The sequence below is a fragment of the Nothobranchius furzeri genome, chromosome 13 (assembly GCF_043380555.1).
Source record: "Nothobranchius furzeri strain GRZ-AD chromosome 13, NfurGRZ-RIMD1, whole genome shotgun sequence".
Lineage (NCBI taxonomy): Eukaryota > Metazoa > Chordata > Actinopteri > Cyprinodontiformes > Nothobranchiidae > Nothobranchius > Nothobranchius furzeri.
Window position 1 is genome coordinate 56,680,596 of NC_091753.1, and position 21,753 is coordinate 56,702,348.

Sequence of the window (21,753 nt, forward strand, 5' to 3'; positions counted from 1 at the left end):
CGTTAGGAACAGCGACAAAGTGGCACTGCCTCTCTCTCTGCTGCTAAAGCTACGGATAGCAAATGCTACGGGCGATGCCTGAGCGTGAACGCGCATGAAGCAGCCTGCTCGACCCGAGCATCTCTCTTTTTCTGTGATTTTACAGAAAAACAGGCAATCACAGTAAAAATGCCAGGGCTCATTCTACAGGACCAGGGCATTGCAGGAGAACGTATGAAGAAGACATTTATTATTTCTACACATGTTTTGGCTGTCAAATGTCCATAATGTCCCTTTAAGGTTTAAATCCTGGATCAATCATAAAGTCGGAAGAAGACCTGAAAGCTGCTGATCTGAACCTGGATCAGTTAACAGAACCAAACTGGGGAAAAGCGAGTCTGCGGGAAAAATATCAAGTGTGATTGTAAAAGCAGAATCAGAGAACCTAAAGGATCGCAGGTAACTGGTGCTGATGAGAGATAATTACAGGTTTTACCTTGTGTGACTTCCTGTAGATGAGCTGATTGTCCCTGAGGAAGAACCAGCATCTGGAACAAATGGAGACGCTTTTTTTCAGCGTCGAAACTAAGCGAGTCTGATCAGGAGCTGCAGGTCGGTACCTCTTCCAGGTTTTAGGTTTCCTCCTGGAGCGTTTGAACAGGTGACCCTGGATGATGTCACTGCTGTCAGGACACAGACTGGTCATCGACTCGCCTGAAGCATCCTACACACACACACACACACACACACGCTTAGATCATTGGTACGTCCTCACCTGGACGGTGAAAACCCTCTCTACCAGACGTTCTACCTGAAGTTTGCTCTATCTGACGCTCTTACCCTCTGCTGCACCAGCAGGTGTTTGTTTTCCAGCTCTTTTCGTTTGGCAGCACAATCCGCCGACAGCAGCGACAGCTGAGGAGCAAACACAACCACCAGGTGAGCTTCAGGTGAGCCGAGGCCGTGGATAACAGAGGTCAGAGGTCAGCACCTGAGCTGCCATCGTCTTCATGGTGGGCTCGAGGTCTCTTAGCAGGTCAAAGCCCTGGTGGAAGAAGGTGAGCTGAGCGTGCACGTAGGAGAACACCTGGGGACAGATACAGGTGGAATCCTCACTTAAGCTGCTCAGGCCACTCCCATCAACAACACCTGGGCTCATCAAACACCCACAGAGTTCAAGATGTCGATCTTCTGCTGAGTCTTGAAAGTGTTGAGCTGAAACGGGAAACATTCAGAATTCAGCAAAAGTAAAGTGAAAATGTTGGACATTCCCTCCTCGAGGTCGTAAGGTGGAGACGGAGGCTCCGACTGTACCTGCAGACAATAATCCAGGGCAAAGTGCTGGTAGCATTTACGAGTGGCGAGCAGCAGGTGGCTCGCCCGCTCAGCGTCAGACGCTTTGTGACGTGACACCTGAGCGCTCTTTGCCGCTGCCGCTTCCAGATCCTCCCCGATCCGAACGAACTCCTTCCTGGTCTCGGACAGCTGAGGGAGGAACCTCGGAGAAACACACAGCAGCGTGAGACCTGATCTCCAGAGCCATTAGAAGACACGGACTATGACTTGTGTCTCACTGTGAGCAGAGGTTGGTCAGCTGCTGGGTGATGGCTCTCTGCGTCTGATCCAACAACATCTGACGACCAAAGTCGGAGGGTTTAACAGTGTTCATGACATCACAGAGAAGAACTGAAGAACCAGACTCACATTGTGGAAGCTGACCATCTCCTGCAGGCCCTGACTAAACTGGTTCAGGCAACTCTGAGAGAAAAGAAACAGGAAGTCAGAAAAAAAAACACAACAGGTCAGAGGTCAGTCAGACCTGCCAGAAGGTGCTGCAGGATGTAGTTCTGTCTGCAGCAGATGAACAGCTGCTCACTAACAAAACAATCCTCCATCTACAAAACCCAAACGAGCTGTTAACAGTCTGGTGCACACACACACACACACACACACACACACACACACACACACTCACACACACACACTCGCTGTTAACAGTCTGGTGCACACACACACACACACACACACACACACACACACACACACACACACACACACTCGCTGTTAACAGTCTGGTGTACACACACACACACACACACACACACACACACACACACACACACACACACACACACACTTGCTGTTAACAGTCTGGTGTACACACACACACACACACACACACACACACACTTGCTGTTAACAGTCTTGTACACACACACACACACACACACACACTCGCTGTTAACAGTCTTGTACACACACACACACACACACACACACACTCGCTGTTAACAGTCTTGTACACACACACACACACACACACACACTCGCTGTTAACAGTCTTGTACACACACACACACACACACACACACACTCGCTGTTAACAGTCTTGTACACACACACACACACACACACACACACACACACACACACACACACACACACACACACACACTCGCTGTTAACAGTCTTGTACACACACACACACACACACACACACACACACACACTGTTGGGTTAAAGTTGAGTAAATGGAGGTCTAACTGGTCCACCACCACTGAGAACTACATCTCCCAGAATGCACCAACAAAATGGCGACTGATTGGTGATAAAAAACACCTATGCAGGGTGGTGGCTCTCAGTCCTCAGCCAAACAGGAACAGCACAGCAAGCTCTAACAATGAGTTGACTCTAAAGACGCCAATGGTTGGTAACTATTGTTTTATTTATGATATGAAGTTGTTTTGGGTGACCTTTGAAGTCATGCTTTAATTTAATTGTTTACACTGTTAGTGTGGGAAGATTTAGTTTAGAAGTTCTTTGTTTATTGTATTTATATAAATGATGTGACATCTAACACTTATCTCTGTTCTTTGAAGGTTATCAACCTAATGTTCACTGAACTGACATAATAAAAATTGTTGGAATGTGATGGAGTTGTCCCAAAGTGTCCCTTTAGAGTGAAACTAGTGTGGAGCTTGACAGTTGATAACCACAGAGCACCCTGGAAAAGGAGATAAAGGGCTTCAAACCAGAAAAGCTGTGGACGCAAGAGAAAATAAAGATGGCAGAAGAGGTCTTGGGGAAGACGGTCAAACTGCTGAAGCAGGAGAGGACCAGCGCTAAAAGCAGCTTCACCAGACTAGCCAACTATATTTCAAGAGGAGCAGACATCATGCTGAAAACCGAATTAGAAGAGGAATTTGGAAAACTTTCAGACCGGTTCAGGTCAGTTCTTGACTCTAATGATGACTACAGGATTGGACTGGAGGCTGATGTCAAGGCAGTGGATGAAGAAGCAGAACTTGATAAGCAGCAACAGACCGACATTCAAATGACTTTAAAAGATGCAGAGAATAAAATGAAGGAGGTTACTGCCGCTGTACAAGCTAACCTGTGGGGAAGATATGGAGAAAGGGAACTTAAAACATCAATCCATGAAGCAGAGGAAGTAGTTGATGAAGCTGAAAATATGCAAGTCAAAAGTGACAATTTGGAGGGCTATGAGGTTCACCTCACTTTATTAGGTGAGAAGGTTAGTGCAGTCATCTCAACTATGTCTGTGTGGGAGAGGTGGATTCCTGACTCATCAAGAGATGAAATGAATGGGAGACTGAAAGGACTGAGAGCAGCCCACTGCAGGCTAAAAATGAGAAAAGCTGAATTTGCCATATTAAGGAGGCTAGCTGATCAAGGCACGAACGGTAAACCTATCCAACCATTACCACCTGTTGTGAAGATAAAACCAACTACCCTTCCCGTCTTCCAGGGTAATATGAGAGAGTTCTACAGGTGGAAAAAAGACTGGGAGAGCCTGCAAAGGCAGGGAGAGCCCACTGGCTCACCTGAGGTGCTCAAGATTCAGCTCCTGGAGAGTGTAAGTGAGACCATCGTGAAGGAGCTGAGACTGTCAACTTATACAACTGCAGATGATATGTTCAGAGTCCTGGAAAATAGATACGGCAACAAGTCTACCATTACAGTTGAAATCCTTGAAGAATTAGACAAAATGCCGCAGGTGAAGGGGAACCAGCCGAGGAGAGTCATTGACCTGATTCAATCTGTAGAGAAAGCCCTGGCAGATCTGACAGAGCTGGGGAACATTGGAGCCATAAAAAATCCGTTAGTCATTAAGTCCATTGAAAGCAAGTTACCTGACTTCATAAAAAGAGACTGGCTAACATTTCTAGTTAACCCTAAAAACAATGTCACAGCAGATACTCACTTTGACACGCTCTTGAAGTTCCTGAAGAACCAAGAAGAGATATTGGAAAGACTTGAACAACTGAGAAGTGTGGATAAGGTGGACAAGTCTGAGAAAAGGCATGAAAGAAGGTCTACATCAGCCAGAGCTACAACAAAAGAAGTTGACAAGGGTTGTGGTGTCTGTGGTGATTATGGGCACAGCAACAAAATATTCTTCTGCAAGAAATTTAAAGCTTTGAAGCTATCTGAAAAGAAGTCTGTTTTGAAGAAGCTGGGAGCATGCAATAAATGCTTAGGATACCATGATGATGACAGATACTGCAAAGACAATTTCCTATGCAAAAACACGTACTGTAAAAGGGGAGAAACTGGGCCAGACCACCATTATTTCCTGTGTCCAAAAGCTGAAACCAAAGGACAAGGGGGCACAGTTGGAAAATATGGAGGAAAAGGAAAGTTCACAGAAGAACAGGAAGATTTCTTATCACTACTTTCCCCTGAACTAGCAGATCAGTGCAGAAAGGCATTCACAAACAAATCTTCAGTTACACTCAAAGCTGCAGGCCAGTCTGAATTACTGAAGAGGAATGAGCTGGTTGAACTTCCGGTGATTATGATGCTGATGCAAGTAACAGCCAATGCAGGTCAGAAGATAGGCACCCTCATTGACCTAGCATCAGACACCAATTACATAACTCACAGAGCTGCGGAAAGATTGGGCCTCAGGGGTGAAGAAATAACCCTGGTTGTACATGGAGTTGGTGGAATGATCATGGACGTTATAACAAAAAGGTACCTCCTAAAAGTCAGAGTCAAAACTCAAAAGGGGACTGAAAGAGCACATCAACTAGTCTGCTATGGCTTGGATGAAATTGCAAAGGTTTATCAAGCAATTCAGCCTGAAAAGTTGAAAAGATTCTTCCCAGACGTCCAGCTCGAAGATCTGAAAAGACCAGCGGAAGTTGAGCTTCTCATAAGCCATCGAGAGGGAAGACTTGCACCCCAAAGAGTTAGAGTCATTGGAGACCTTGTTTTGTGGGAAGGCCCATTGGGAAAAACAGTGGGCGGAGCTCATCCTGATTTGTTTGAAGAAGTAGAGGTGACAGCATATGAATCAAGAGCCCACTTTGCTCGCTCTTTGCGAACTGCTGCTGTCAAATATCAAGAAATTACAGTTCCAGCAACCAAGCCAGCTTGGCAATTGCAGGAAGATGCGTCTCTGTCCAGATTTACATCTACCAGTAACCGTGAGTTCCTTGAGTGGTGGCACTGGGACAGCATCGGAGCCGCATGCGAGCCAAGATGTGGAGGTTGTCGATGCGGAAATTGTTCGCCAGGAGGAAGAGACATGACCTTGGCTGAGGAGAAAGAGTATGAGATCATTAAAGGAGGGCTCACATACATGGAGAAAGATGCTCACACACCATCTCCACATTGGGATGCAAAGTATCCTTGGACTGAAGATCCCGCCTCCCTCCCTAACAACAAAAGGGCAATTCAGGCTTGTTTCTTAAGGATGGAAAAGCAGCTGAGCAAAGAGCCAGAATGGAAAATCGCTTATGCAACCCAAATCCATGACATGGTCGAAAGAGGTGCAGCTATGAAACTCACCAGTGAAGTCCTGGACAAGTGGACAGGTCCAGTGTGGTATGTTAGTCACCTGGTGGCGCCAAATCCTCATTCGGTGACAACACCAGTCCGCATTGTATGGAATAGCAGCCAGAAATACAAAGGTGTGAGCATGAACGATCTTCTCTTGAAGGGACCAGATGTCCTTAACCCCATAAGAGCTGTCCTGTTAAGATTCAGAGAAGGGGTACATGCAGCTCTGGGAGATATAAAGAAAATGTATAACTCTGTCTGGTTGGAGGAGCGAGAAATGCATCTACACAGATTCCTGTGGAGAGACAATCCTACAGAGGAGATCTGTGAATATGCAATCACCAGAGTCAACGTCGGCGACAAACCTGCAGGTTGTATTGCGCAGTTGGCTATGAGGGAGACCGCAAGTCTACCTAACTTCGCTCACTTGAAGGATGAACGAAGAGTTATTGAAGAGGACAGTTATGTGGATGACCTCTTGACCTCCCACAATGATTTGCACAGGCTTGACAAAATTACAGCAAAAGTTGAAGAGATTTTAAAAGGTGGGGGTTTCTTCCTTAAACCCTGGGTCCGGTCAGGGCAAAGTGGGAGGAAAGGAACTGAAGCAGATGTACTAAACCAGGATCAAAGGAAAACCTTAATTCTTCCAAACCAGATGAAAGAGGGAATAAACAAAGCCCTGGGCATCGGCTATCAAGTAGATGAGGACAAACTCTACATGCTGACTGCAGTAAACTTTTCTAAAAGGAAGAAGAAGATGCGAGTTGGAAAAAATCTTCTTGAAGAGGAGGTGAGAACACAAACTCCTAACCAGTTGACAAGAAGAGTCCTCCTAAGCCAAGTTGCTGCACTATATGACCCAATTGGCCTAGTTGCACCAGTCAAGCAGAAAGGAGCGATCCTTGTTCGTAAAGCGTTCCAAGAAGGAGGGGGTGGCAAGTTGACCCAAGAAACCTGGGACCGACCTCTCTCAGAAAGTCTCGGAGAAGAAGCCATACAGCTTTTTGAGAACTATGCACAGCTTGGTCACGTAAAATTCCACAGAAGCCTCACACCATCTGACTGGAAAGGAAAACCTTGAGGTATCACATTCTCTGATGGAAGTGATAAATCCTATGGAGCTGTGATGTACTTAAGATGGGAGACAAAACAAAGTAATTAAGGCATTGAAGTCAGGTTTGTGGAAGCCAAAGCCAAGCTGACACCCTTAAATCAGAAAGGAGATGCCGTTAAGGCAGAAATGTGTGGCGCAGTCTTTGCAGCCAGGATCAGGAAGTATGTGGAGAAGCATGCTCGAATGAAGATTGAGAGGTGGTTCCACTTACTGGACAGTCAGACAGTCCTTGGAGCTATCCAACGAGACAACTATGGATACCAAACATTCTTTGCAAATAGAGTGGGTGAGATCCAGAAGGCCGGGCTAGTGCAAGACTGGTGGTGGATCCGTGGAGATCTAAACATAGCTGATATCTTAACCAGAGGAGGCGCTCCTGACGATTTGAAGGAAAATTCCACATGGCAAAATGGACCAGAGTTCCTGAAGTGGCCAGTGGACGAGTGGCCTATTCAATCGGCTGGAGAAGTGGCAGCCCAGGCCAGAGAAAGGGTGAATAAAATGCAAAGAAAAACATTTTCAGCTACATTGACAAGAGGTCAAGCCAAGACGAATCAGGAAAAAGATTTGTGTAAAGAAAAAACATCCACTCCACCAAAAAGGTTTCCCACTGGCTGGGTTAAACGTCTTGTGGACATAAAACGATTCAGTAGTCTAACCAAACTGAAGAGAGTTATTGCCTGGATCCGTCGAGTTGCTGAGCAGTGGCTAAAGAGGACCTCAAACCCAGAACAGAAAAAATGGATTGCAACAACACCTAAGCAGGCTGGATTGAAAAACACAGAACTTCAGGATGCATGTGATGACATCTTTCTCTCGGCTCAAGTAGGTGTAACATTTCCAGACACAACTCTCAGCAGATTGGCAGTATACAAAGATGAGAACACTGGACTGCAACTTTGTGGAGGTAGAATCCAGGTGTTCAATGAAGAGAAGACTGCTGTACCTGTTTTGCCATATGAATCCTGGGTGTCTACTCTGTTGGCACGAGAATCTCATGAAGCCAACCATGAGGGGGTAGCAGGAACCCTTCTCCGGATGAGGAAGACAGCTTGGATAATTAAAGGCCGGAGAATCGCTAAGAGGGTGGTTGACAGCTGTGTACGCTGCAGGAAGAACAGAGCAAGGCTGTGTCAACAAATAATGGCAAACTTGCCTCCGGAGAGAACAAACCCAGCTGCTCCTTTTGAATTCACTACCGTGGACCTGTTTGGCCCATATGAGGTCAAAGATGAAGTCAAGAAAAGAACTAAAATCAAAGTATGGGGAATCATCTTCTGTTGCATGGCCTCCCGTGCCATACACACAGACGTGGTAAGTGACCAGTCATCCGAAGGTTTCCTGCTGGCCTACCAAAGGTTCACTTCACTGAGAGGGCACCCCAGGAAGATCTGGTCAGACCCTGGCACTAACTTTGTAGGAGCCAAGCCTGCTCTCGAAAAGCTGTACAACTTCCTTGACCAACTGAACAAGACTGAAGTTGAAGACCTAGCTGCCAAACATGGGACAGAATGGGTTTGGAAGATCCATCCTGCAGACTCTCCCCATAGAAATGGTGCAGCAGAAGCTGCTGTAAAAATAGTGAAGCGGGCCCTGAGCAATCTTGGAGGAGAGGGCATCTTCACCTGGGGTGAATTCCAAACCTTTCTTTACATGGCAGCCAACCTTGCAAACGAAAGACCTATTGATGCCAAAACTCAAAGCAGGGAAGATTGTGTGGGATATATCACCCCAAATTCTCTGCTTCTAGGGCGTGCAAACCTGAAGGGAGACCCTGGAGACTTCCAGTTTGATGGTTACCCATACAAAAGACTAAAAAGTATTCAAACAGAGGTCAGTAAATTCTGGAAAAAGTGGAGCCAATTGGCTGGACCAAATCTCTTTGTACGGAATAAATGGCACACCAAAGAGCGAAATGTCGCTGTTGGAGACGTGGTCTGGTTGGCTGATCAAAATGCCTTGAGAGGACAATACAAGCTGGCCAGAGTTGTTAGTGTCAACACTGACAGGAAAGGCATTGTAAGAGACGTGCTTGTGAGGACCTTTCCTAGCTATCCGGTTCCCACCAGAAAGGCAGCTGGAAAGAAGGCGGTTGCAGAATCCATTAGACTGAAACAAAAAATCCCAACCACTATCCTTCATAGGGATGTTAGACGCCTTGTCATTCTAATTCCTGTTGAAGAACAAAACAACAAAGTACTTGTGTGATCTCATTGGGTTTGGAAAACCATGAGCTCAAGTGGGAGGTGTTGGGTTAAAGTTGAGTAAATGGAGGTCTAACTGGTCCACCACCACTGAGAACTACATCTCCCAGAATGCACCAACAAAATGGCGACTGATTGGTGATAAAAAACACCTATGCAGGGTGGTGGCTCTCAGTCCTCAGCCAAACAGGAACAGCACAGCAAGCTCTAACAATGAGTTGACTCTAAAGACGCCAATGGTTGGTAACTATTGTTTTATTTATGATATGAAGTTGTTTTGGGTGACCTTTGAAGTCATGCTTTAATTTAATTGTTTACACTGTTAGTGTGGGAAGATTTAGTTTAGAAGTTCTTTGTTTATTGTATTTATATAAATGATGTGACATCTAACACTTATCTCTGTTCTTTGAAGGTTATCAACCTAATGTTCACTGAACTGACATAATAAAAATTGTTGGAATGTGATGGAGTTGTCCCAAAGTGTCCCTTTAGAGTGAAACTAGTGTGGAGCTTGACACACACACACACTCGCTGTTAACAGTCTTGTACACACACACACACACACACACACACTCGCTGTTAACAGTCTTGTACACACACACACACACACACACACACACACACACACACACACACACACACACACACACACACACTCGCTGTTAACAGTCTTGTACACACACACACACACACACACACACACACACACACACACACACACACACACACACACACACTCGCTGTTAACAGTCTTGTACACACACACACACACACACACACACACACACACACACACACACACACACACACACACACACACACACACACACACACACACACACACACTTGCTGTTAACAGTCTAGTGTACACACACACACACACACACACACTTGCTGTTAACAGTCTGGTGTACACACACACACACACACACACACTTGCTGTTAACAGTCTGGTGTACACACACACACACACACACACTTGCTGTTAACAGTCTAGTGTACACACACACACACACACACACACACACACACTTGCTGTTAACAGTCTGGTGTACACACACACACACACACACACACACACACACACACACACACACACACACACACACACACACACACACTCGCTGTTAACAGTCAGGTGTACACACACACACACACACTCGCTGTTAACAGTCTGGTGTACACACACACACACACACACTCGCTGTTAACAGTCTGGTGCACACACACACACACACACACTCGCTGTTAACAGTCTGGTGCACACACACACACACACACTCGCTGTTAACAGTCTGGTGTACACACACACACACACACACACTCGCAGTGTGTTATGAAGCATCGTACCATGAGAACCGAGTCCTTCCTGTGGTTGGTGGTGAAGAGCTCAGCCAGACCGCTCACAAACAGGTGATTGGCTGTGTTGTACACTTGCCCCGCCTCCACCATCTTCCCACACAGCTTCATCACCTGATTGGTCAGATATGTTAAATAAGTTAGATAAGAGAAATGTTCACACAGCATCCTTCTCAGCAGATAAAGCAGACTGGTCCCCAACACAGACCTGCAGCTGGCAGCTTAAGAGTTAATTCGACATCTGAGAGGTAGTCATAATGTTTTGGGTGAACTGGGTATGCCAGACAAATAGTTAGGAGAGTAAAACCACCTTGTCCAGTCGCGTTTCCACTTCAGAGACGTCAGCCTCAAACTGATCCAGAGTCAGTCTGATCAAAGAGAATCAAAGCATCATCAGGACACACAGAGAGAGAGAGAGAGAGAGAGAGAGAGAGAGAGAGAGAGAGAGAGAGAGAGACTCAATATTTAATAGAAATAAAAATAACATTTGATTTAATAATTTACATGCATTTTTTTTCATCTTAAATTTCTGATCAAGAGTAAAGACTCCGGAGTCCAGACTTTGGTTCTGGTTCTGTCGGACCTGAGGGTTCCAGAGGAGCAGTCACCCTTCCTGCTACACATCCTAGTCTTGAATTTTTCATGCCGTTTTTTTTTGTTTACAGATGTGTTACTCACCTGAACTCAGGTGAGTCTTTAATACATTCTTCGAAGTCCAACAAGGAATCCATGACGTCACACAGCTGCCCCACTGTCAATAAAATGACTTAATAAAGTTTATTCGCCATCCTGAGCGGAGCTGACCGTTACTTAGCCTGTTAGCCCGTTAGCTCGGCTTCGCTGATCATTCCTTGAACCAAACGTTACCTGCTCATAACCGGAAACCTTCAACATGCAACTCTCTACGCTGCAGACTCGGTTAGGGTAGACGTGGAGAGAAACCGTGTTTGTTTATTTAGTTTAGTTTCTCGGTGACAGCTGTCTCCGCTACGGCGGCGGTATCCGGTTTGTTTCGCACCGATAGACAGCGTCGCGTGGTGGTTCGGAGAGGAACTGCACCCTCAGTGAAAGGAAAAACAAACAAAAAAAAAAGATAAATATGCACATTATCTTACAATTAATCTCATTTTTCATATATGTTTTATGTTACTTCATGATGACCTTACATGTTTTATTGTCAGGGCCGGATCTAGACTGGCAGACAGAATTGTGAAGGGGGCACATTGTGATGGAAAGGGGAAAGGTGTGGGTTGGTGGCGGAGGTGCTCTGGATGTTTTTGTCACGTGAGTGGATTGGATTTTGTTAGACTTCGACCTTCCTACCTTCTCTCTCCCTTAAACCCTTATTCGTGTGTTTGTCACATCACAAATCAACTAGTGCCATCCAAACCCCTCACCAAACTGCTGCCTGTCTCCTAACCCACGCCCATTCTGTTGACCCACCAGACCTCTGCTGGCTTCCTGTACCACAGCACATCACATTCAACGTCCTCCAAAACCTGGCACCCCTCCTACCCCTCTGACCTGCTCCATCCGTCTTCCTCCCCCCCCCACAGGACCAAGGTATGAACTTGGCGGGGCAGCCGTCTCCATTGTTGCCCCCACCCGCTGGAACTCACTCCCACAACTGCTCTGAGCTCTCCACCTTCAAAAATCTGCTCAAGACTCATTTTCAAAACTTTAAAGAGCAAGTCACCCCCTACCAGAATATTATTCCACCCCCACTTTCTGTTTGAAAAATGCAACAAATGCTGTTGCCTAGCAGACCGAGAGGGCGGAGCCGCTAACAAATACACACAGGCTCACAACGACATTGTGACATCATATGGTACCAGCTAACGTTCTAGGGTACCTCTTGGCCAATAGCGATGGCAGATTTAAATTCAAATGCAGTGTAGTTTTTATCTGACAACGGCACAACACTGACAGTTTTAGGCAGAAAATTAAAATTTTTACTAAAATGCACTAAAGTGCGAAAACTATTGACTACACGTGTCTGCAGCACGATTAGACACACATTTAGTTTATCAACAAAAAAAGTTGATTTGAGGGTGACTTGCTCTTAAATGTTTTATTATGACCCCAGGACACGTCCTATGGGGTCCCACCTGAAGGCGGAGCTTCTGCTGGTGCAGCTTATGCTCAGAGGCTTGAAAGCCCTCAGACCACAATAAAGTGGTAACGCTTCAGGGATAAAACAGAAAAATACATGATCCTTTATTGGGTTTTAGTGACTAGAAACATGTATGTTATGTGCTTATTTTGTTGCAAATTTGAAATAATCTTTTATTTCTGCACACGACAACAGAGCAGGAAAAGAATAAACACGGATATCCAGCTGTTTGCTTTAAAGTAAAGAGGAAACATAAAGAAACAAATAAAGCTAAATATAAAATATGTCGTAACACTTAATTACCATGTAGGCAAATGCATCAAATGCAGTGTAGGAGCCATATGTATGTGTCATTTCTTTTTGTGCACTTGAGAGGAGGCTTGGCCTCATGTTATTGGTTAATTGCTTGTGGAAGCACCAGCCTACTTAAGCCAACACAGATTGGACTCAGGTGTGGCTGGATGGGACAAACAGTTTTTTACTGTGTGGCGAGGACTGTGGCTGTGTGTAAAGGACTCTGCGGACTGTCATTGGGGCAAGTAACGCATTCACTGCACACCAATTTAACTGCTGTAAATGGATCCTGGACATTCTGGAACAAGACAAGTAATAAACATCATCAGAAATAAACTCAAGCTGCATTTCTTAAAGCACACGTAAAGACCACCCGCAACAGCTACCAGGTAGTGCCAGTGTATAGGGCACTGGCGCTACATGCAGTCTCACATTAGAAACCTGTAATAACTGATGGCGTCAACCAGAAGTTGAACTAGTAGCTTGCAGATTTCAACAAGAGTATTTCTGATCTCATTTATTTTCATGTGATTTTTTAAATCAAAGTTAGAAATTAAGCTTCAAACTTTCAGTCACTGCAGTCTTGATATTTTTTTAATCCTTCCTCCCCGTTAGACTTTTCCACAACTCCAGCTGGAACCACGTGGTTGCTCATTACATTTTCTGATTAGCGTCCTAAATAATCTCTAAATGTCAAACATGATAAAGCAGAAAGACAGACAAATGTTTAAAAATCAGAAACAAGACCAAGGTTTTATTTGAAAACAAGTGAGATGTTGGATCAGCAGGACTCCTGCTGAGATGACGACGAAGACGAATCAGTGGCCAATAGAAACCAGGATCACTGTGACGTTGTCGCCGCTGCCTCGCCTCACCGCCTCGCTGGCTAACTGCTGACAAGCTGCTTCAAAGTGAAGCTCTTCGCGGGTCAGACCTTCCCTCTGCTCCACACCCTCCTCCTGCGGGGGGGGAAACGAGGACAGGGCACACTTCAGTCAGTGGCTTGGTTTGATGGAGCAGCAGGTGTGAAGCATTTTAGCTTCGGAGCCACGAAAGTACAAAGACCAGCGAGTTGACTTTTACTGATCAGGAGCAGAAAACTATGTCGTGCTCTTCTCCAGGGTATAAGCAGGAAACTTGAAGTTAAATTTAATACCTTTTCAAGACTTTTTGAAGACCTTCTCAACATGTTTTAATACCTCACCCGCCATCTCAAGGTGTATCCATTTACAGTGAGCAGAGAAACTTTTAACATTTCAGTGCATTCGTAATACGTACCAGGAACACCGGCGTGTACACGGTGGTTTTGAACTTTCCCCGCCCGCCCTATTGCTCTGAGAGGAGGATTCCTAAAGCACCCACAATACCCTGTTCGTTTTTTTTTAATAAAAATGACTAAATGCACACGCTTTTATGATGTTTTAGGGATTCAAACTGTTGGAGGTTTAATTCAGAAAAAATAATTTCTAAATTTAAGACTTTAAAAAAGCCGTGATAATACTTTTTAATACCTTTTAAGGGTCTTTCTTTTACCAAAATTCATTTATCACCTTTTAATACTTTTCAAGAGTCCGCAGACACCCTGTTCTCAGTTAGCTGGAGCTTTTACAGAAATCACAGCCAAATGTCCTGACGGGGTGTTTCCCAATGTCAAGGCGCCTGGCCTTGCGAGGCGATGTCTTGCGAGGCCAGGCGCCTTGCTTACGAGGACACGGTCCTTCCTTGGTCAAAGAAACGGTTAAATGGAACAGACTTGCATCACGTGACCGCGGCTTCCACGACGGTCACGTAACGTCACGACACGGGAGATCACGTTATATTTTATACGTATTACTTTCAATATAAATACATAACGAGCTTTTACTTTTTAAATTGTGTACATGTTTGTTAAATTAAACATAAACGAGTTACTACCCGCTAGCCACCGAAGCTGCAACTACTAAGCTAACTGACCAACTATAGATAACTTCTTTGGATAAAAAAAAAAAACATTTTAAATTAGCTGACTTACTTTTAAACTTGAAATTTGTCCCCGAAGTAGCTGCTGGCTTCTGATCCGCCGTCCTTTTGAAACTACCGCGGTGTATTGTGGGTAATGTTTGACCAAGGCTAGGCTACAAGACACTAGGGCTGCTCGATTATGGCAAAAATAATAATCACGATTATGGTGACTGAAATTGAGATCACGATTATTTAGGACGATTTTTCAATTTATGTTGATTTTATTTGTTTTTATTCAGTCATAAAATTGCTCAGGGCACAATCAGGACAAAAATAAGAAACAAGATGATCACTAAAAGAACTCCTGATTCCCAGTATAAAAAGACCAATATACTTATAGCTCATAGTCTATGACCCAAGGGCTATAAACCTTGGTTTAACTCATGTAAGTCTAACCAGTACAGACCCAAATACCAATATCTTGCAAATACTGACAGCAAGAATTATACAGTGGCATTTATAACAAATAAATGCAAATAAATTCATGTTCACAAAATGTTGCAAAACATTTATTGAGTCGTGTCAAGGTGCTGTAGGAGAGTGCACTAGCACCGTGTCCTCAGAGAGGTTATTTATTAGTTATCAGCGCGAGGAACTTATTTCTACCTTATTTATAAACCATTTATTTACAGGTCCATCAGTTAATGTAATAATTGTCCCAACCACTGCTGCACCCCCCAACCCGGTCTCACAGCAATCGGGGCAAGCTGCATGTGTGTTTAGCACGCCGCACGCGCACATTTAGCTGTTTTTAGTGGCTCAGGAGTCCGCAGGTGCGGTGTGTGTGTCACTCACTCTGGTTACTCCAACAAGGAGCAGGGCGGCTCTGAGAGCTGTCTTTAGCGACCGACACATCACTACATCATTCCCTTTCCTAATGTCCTGAAGAACGGTCCGGAGCGCAGGCGGAGTGTTTAGCTAACCTGCAGGAAATGTCGACGACCGTTATCCAGAAAGTAGCTAAGGGTTACCAGAGATGTTTCTGAGGTGTTCGCTAGGTACTTTTGAGATTTAAAAAGTCAAGAAGGGGGTCTGAAAAGCTGCTAGAAATAGCGTCAAAGTCACTAAGTTGGCAACACTGTGGGAGGAGCGCTTCATTTGCAACTCAGGGCAGCGCAAGCGGGAGGAGCAAATAATCGGCTTGTTTTGTTTTTTATAATCGTTCAAAACTCAGATCGTAATCGTGATTAAAATTCGATTAATTGAGCAGCCCTACAAGACACCTTCCGTGTGTCCTCGCTCAGCTAGCTAAACGGCTAACAAACGGAGAACACACGCCTCGGTAGAACATGAACATTGGAACACGTCTTGGCGGCTCCCGATGACGAATCTCCTAGGCAACCGGGGCGGGGCCAAGACATCAAGGCGAGGTTCCTCGGCATTGAGAAACACCCAGGAACTTTTCCCAGTTTTGTCTGATTTCTGCAGATCATCTAACACCCTTAGACTCCGGTCCCCCGCCGGGGTCACGACCCCAGCCGTGTAAAGCGCTCACCTGCAGGACGTTGAGGACGAACTTCACGGCTTCATCAGCTGAGAACACCTTGAACAAACCATCGCAGGCCAGAATGATGAACCTGCAGCAGAAACATCACAGAGAGCTGGGCTAAGGCATCGACCCGGAAGCAGCAAACTGGTTTGTAGTGATGTCATCCGAGTGCTGACCAATCAGCAGCAAGCGTCTGTACTTGCCTGTCACTGGCTGTGAGCTGATACCTCCGTACGTCAGGCGTAGAAATGACTCCGCAGCGTTTGTACTGACCGTCTCCGATGGACCGGGACACCTCAAGGACACCAAGCACCCGGCCGTCCCTGTGGAGACCACCGACCGAGAGTCCAGCGTTAGTCAAAGTCCAGCAAGGACTCGGGCTGGACTATAACTTAACCCTTTAAGTAGGGCTGGGCGATATGACGATTTTAGACCGTTTACGATCGACACATCTGACGGTCTGTCATTTTTGAGAGACCTTTTTATCACGATTCACAGCTCTGCTGTTGAATTTCTGCCTCTGAATGAAAAGGGAACTTACCCTCAGGCGAATGACACGCCTTTGTTTGACCCTTAACCAATCAGAGTGAGTCATAGTAATATATTAGTGCCCCGCTTGTTTTCACCTGTGTGTGAACAAACATGGCTTCTTCCGCGGCTGAGAGCGACGAGGTTTTTGCTCCGAAGAGGAACGCCTTTTCCACAGTACCGACTGAGCACCGATTCACTTCATTTCAAACGGCGCCTCGTTTTGGTACCCGTCCTTCATAACGAGAACTTGCCTAGACAGCTGCGCATGCGCAAGAGCGTTATGTCGGTCGCTGCGAGCGAGTTGTAAACAGAGCAGCATGGTAGAAAGAACGCACGCTAAAGCTTGGGTCCACTTCACTAAATGTGATGAGTAACTGGGTGATGATGAAACCAGCGACAACGATCTAAGTGAGACATCCTCATCTTAATCTGCTCCGGTAGGTAAATAAAATGTTTAAGATAACGTTAGCTTGATATGTTAGCTTCTATTCCGCTAATGGTGCATTCGCTTTCTCCTCGGAACTCCGAATTTCCGACTGGAAGAACATGAACGCGTTCTAAAGTTTGGCTTCACTTTACTAAATGTGACGGGTGATTGGGTGAAGATGAAACCAGCGACAACGATCTAAGTGTGAGGCATCATCGTTTTAATCTGCTCCAGCAGCTAAATAAACTGTTTAAGATAACTTTAGCTTGATATGTTAGCTTCCATTGCCACCATTGTTATCAGCTAATGGTGCGTTCGCCTTCTCCTCGGAAATTCTAACTTCCCAGTAGGAAAAATCAAATGAAAAAGGACGGCAAAAGGAATGAAGATACACAGTAAATTTAGTTCACAGTAAAGATGTTTGCTTCAGTTTAATTATCAGCTTATAAAACTACAAGGACGATGTTAAAATACAAACAGTTGAATGTTATTTATCGTGATATTTATCAAATATGGTTATATATAGAGAAAAATATATATTTAATTATAAAAGAGAATTAAAATATTAAACACTCAAAAGTATCGAAAATTGGTACCGTTAAGTACCGGTATCGATTCCTAGGTACCGGGAATTAGTACCGGATCGATTCAAATGTCAAAGGTACCCATCCCTATCCATTATATGGAGCTGGTTTGGTTTTTCACCAGATGACAAAGAGCAGCGAAACGTCATTTGCAAAGTTTGCAAGCAGAGCGTCAAGGCAAGTGATGGCAACACCACAAACTTGTTTAATCACTTGAAAAGAAGGCATCCCAAACAATACGAGAGCCAGCTGGCAGCTAAAGCTAAAAAGCCTGCGGCTACAGCGGCTAGTGCTTCTTCCAGGCAGCAAACGCTAACAGAAACACTCACAAAACTCACTCCCTACGACAGAGACAGCAGAAGATGGAGCAGCGGGACCGGTGCAGTGACGTACCGCTTGGTTAAAGATTTGTGTCCCGTGCGAACAGTAGGAGCGGGATTTAAGAACATGATAAAAACATTGGATCCGCGCTACGAGTTTTCCAGCCGCAAGTATTTTTCGAACATTGCCATTCCACGCATGTACGCTGAATGCAAAGTGAGAGTTGCAGAAAATATTCAGAATGCGCAGTTATTTGCTACCACAAGCGATCTCTGGTCCAGCCGCACATCAGAGCCGTATTTGAGCTTAACTATCCACTACATGAGCAACTGGGAGCTACATAGTATTTTGAACAAGTTCATGTTTGCACAATACGTTAGCAATTGACATGTTTGCACTTTAAATATGTTTACGATTTTAATTTATGTTAAGTTACTTGAAAAACGAGAAAAACTGATTTTTGTAATTGTTTCTCTCGGGGCTTTTATCATCTCTGGTGTGAGTTTAAAACATAAGTGTGTTAGCACTGTGCTGATTATCCCTAATATGAATAAATGTTTATTTATTCAATGTTTCTCTTCTTTAATACGCAATTGGAGTTATGCTATTCATGGATAAAAAATCGTGATAAAATCGAAATCGTGATAAAATATTGGAAAAATCGTGATATTCTACTTTTGCCATATCGCCCAGCCCTACTCCTTACTCCTAACCAGTCAAAAGCACAGACTCGGGCACGCTGCGTCACCACGCCCTCCCCTCTCATGCCAAAACAGCACGAGGCAGCAAGATGCCGCAGCGAGAAGAGGCGGAGAAAAAAATAAATATCAAAAATAAAATGGCCAGGGCTGCACGTCAAATCTATTTTCTACTATTTTAAAATTATTTTTGAATAATTATCGATATCGATCAATATATTAAAAAAAAAGTATTGATATACTATTTTGCTATATCGTCCAGCCCTAGCGAAGACACAATTCCCGTCTCTGGAGCGGAACAGAGGGAATCTGACCTGACACTGCCTCCAGCTCTCTGGATCCTCATCCGCTCCTCGTAGATGGTTGGGTTGTGTTCCTTACTGAGAGACAGAGTCGTGGACTTCTTCTGTCCATCTGCTGCTGAAGATGTCTCCACCCGACACAACACGGCCTGCAGAGACAGAGACACTCCGTCACGATTCAGTGATCCTCAGGGAATTCCCGCAGCTCTTCAGGAACGTCTGACCCTTCTGAGACAACACATCTGCAGACCAGAAACGTCTCACCCTGCTGTCCCCCAGGTTAGCCACGTAGACGGCGTCGTCCACCACCAGGACACAAGTGGCCGTGGATCCATCCTTCCACGCTGGCTTCCTGTTCACAAACACATCAGACAATTCCTGAGGGGTAGGAACATCTCCCAGCATGACCACGTCTCTCCGAGTTCTCATCTTACTGGCTGGAGGCTTTCTTCAGGAAGTCTTCGTCTGTCTGTCTGAAAGCGTCCAGGAGACATTTCTTTATCAGCTTGTCTAGATGTTCACCTTCTCCTGAAACAGAAAACAACCTCTCAGCTCCTCGGGCCTGAAATGGGTTTGGGTCAAGTCCAAAGTCCTCAGAAGGTGAAGCCTAAAGACGAGGACCGAACCTGGACTTGTGGACGGCATAAAGACTCACCTGAGGGGAATTTCCTGGCCAGACTCAGGTGAAGATTCTCAGCAGCGAATCGAGATGCTCGAGCTCCACCGTGTCCATCAAACACGGCATAATACGAGACACGGGAGCTACAGGACAGATACGGGACACCCAGCGAACAGAAGGTCTCGTTAAAATCCTGAACCCAACCAGAGTTCTCAGTCCGATCTACTTCATTAAACTCTGAAGTTCTTTGCTGGAGTCCAGCCGAATGTTTCTCAGAAGAATTTGGTTTCTCTACAAATGTTCTGGTACTAGAAGTGAGGCCGGGTCACAAATTAGAGAGCCCAAAGAAAACTGTTGACCCAGAACAAGTTGTAACAGATCTGGAGTTCTGGGTCAGTGTTGTTCTGTCTGAGATTAAAGTGGGCTGGTAGACAATCGCTAGAGGTCTTACAGGAGATCTGGTGGTGATGACAGACAGCTGCTCATGTCGGGCAGCAACACGTGAGCGTCCTGCATCTCCTCACGCTCACCTTGCCGTGCTGCCACATAGCCTCTCAGTACCGGGAGACCTGTAGGACAGGGGGGGGGGGGGGGGTTACACAGTGAGTCCCAGACCCAGAGCACTTCCTCTACTCAGCACCTCACAGCTCTAATTCGAGGAAAAGAAGAAACAAACATTGCGGTGGAACAGCTGAAAACCTTCTCTACAAACTTTCTTGATCTCCTTCTTCTCTTCCTCTTCATCCTCTCGTCTTCGTTTGAACCCTTTGTCCTCCTCTTCCTGGTTTGTGGTCCGTGATTGAGTCGAGACTGCTGCTGGAAGTGAAGCTGAGGACAAAGTTGAACATTTAGGTTTCTCAACACTGCTGGTTCTTCCAGGGTTCCTCTATGAGGCCTCCTCGGTCCTTTCAGACGCGTAAATGTGTTTCAGCATCTATGGTGTTGCTAGGCATTGATTCGAATTTCAAGAATTGATGAAAAGGAAAATATAAAGAAATTACAACTGGATCAGGAAGGTATTTTTAGCTCAGTACTTTTTAAAAAACCTAGCAGTTTTAGGTAAGTGAACGCATCATTGCTGTCAGCAGGTTGGAACTACAAATAAATAAAAATTTGATGTAGGCCCTAAAAACAATCTGTTTCTGGTTCTTATTCGAACCATTTTCCAGTAATTCTGCGCTTTTTTAATTCTTTCATTCACTTCAGTCCGACACTGAAGGTAACGCGCTTGACTTCAGACCCTGAACAGCTACAAGAACCAGGTCCAATTCTAATGTACATGCAGTCCCGTCTAATACGGTTTGTTTTTCACAGTTTTTTTCTGCCCGTTTAAAAGTAACACCGGTACCAGGTCACTGTAAACCCACTAGGGACGCTTACCAGATGTCTGTGTCGGTTCTGGCAGGTCGTCGAACAGATCCATTATTTGGGTTAGCAAGTACGCTAACTAACGCGCGTTAATTTCCCGTCCCCGATACCGTCCGGTTTCACAGTGACGTATGTGTGCTGACCCGGTCCAATGACGGGTCAGACTGGCCCGAATAGTTCGGTACACGGATTAGCGCTAAAACGCTAGAAAAAGAACCAGAACGGTTAGCATTTAGCTAAAAGCCTTCCGTTGCAGTTCGAGGACTTTTTCAAAATAAAAGCGCTGCCAGATCAGATGCGTCACTTCCGCTTCCGAAACTTATTTTAAACAGATGCATTACGTATAAGAGTGAACATATGTTTACTTTGATTTACTAAAGAGTGATAAAAATAAATCTAGTACACATGACGTTAAAACACGTCTTGTGTTTTTTTCTGGGGTTGTTGACTCCGTGTTTGTTTGGTGTCTTTTACATTAAGTTTGAGATTATTTATTTTATTAATCTATTTTAGTGTTCTGTTGTAATTTTTCAATTGAT

The 21,753-nt window shown here is 45.0% G+C and overlaps 3 protein-coding genes across 4 annotated transcripts in view; 1 reads left to right on the top strand and 2 right to left on the bottom strand.

Moving 5' to 3' along the window:
• The window catches only part of zgc:162872 (BAR_ACAPs and ArfGap_ACAP domain-containing protein), a 24,375-nt gene extending 10,983 nt beyond the window's left edge, over positions 1–13,392 (bottom strand). Inside the window, 11 exon segments of the mRNA XM_070543648.1 lie at positions 476–527; positions 600–703; positions 820–894; positions 971–1,066; positions 1,150–1,194; positions 1,294–1,477; positions 1,554–1,612; positions 1,684–1,737; positions 10,459–10,581; positions 10,778–10,835; positions 11,146–13,392. Of these exon segments, the coding sequence (XP_070399749.1) occupies positions 476–527; positions 600–703; positions 820–894; positions 971–1,066; positions 1,150–1,194; positions 1,294–1,477; positions 1,554–1,612; positions 1,684–1,737; positions 10,459–10,581; positions 10,778–10,835; positions 11,146–11,198 (903 nt within the window). The 5' untranslated portion in view covers positions 11,199–13,392.
• Positions 2,432–6,875, top strand: LOC139062539 (uncharacterized). The gene is made up of 2 exons (XM_070543644.1): positions 2,432–2,685; positions 2,859–6,875. The coding sequence occupies exon 2, from the start codon at positions 3,044–3,046 to the stop codon at positions 6,869–6,871; it is 3,828 nt and encodes a 1,275-aa protein (XP_070399745.1). The 5' UTR covers positions 2,432–2,685; positions 2,859–3,043; the 3' UTR covers positions 6,872–6,875.
• A 208-nt stretch (positions 13,393–13,600) lies between the features above and the next one.
• Positions 13,601–21,510, bottom strand: ilkap (integrin-linked kinase-associated serine/threonine phosphatase). Of its 2 annotated transcripts, none has more exons than XM_054742360.2 (10): positions 21,227–21,510; positions 20,523–20,674; positions 20,377–20,415; positions 19,883–19,989; positions 19,662–19,755; positions 19,492–19,579; positions 19,240–19,376; positions 16,568–16,687; positions 16,371–16,452; positions 13,601–13,833 (listed from the first exon to the last, which is right to left on the bottom strand). In XM_054742360.2, the coding sequence occupies exons 2-10, from the start codon at positions 20,588–20,590 to the stop codon at positions 13,693–13,695; spliced, it is 876 nt and encodes a 291-aa protein (XP_054598335.1). In that variant the 5' UTR covers positions 20,591–20,674; positions 21,227–21,510; the 3' UTR covers positions 13,601–13,692. The 2 variants fall into 2 exon arrangements, with proteins under 2 accessions (XP_054598335.1, XP_054598334.1); XM_054742359.2 differs by having other exon boundaries at positions 20,298–20,415; positions 20,546–20,674; positions 21,227–21,509.
• Between the last annotated feature and the right edge of the window lie 243 nt (positions 21,511–21,753).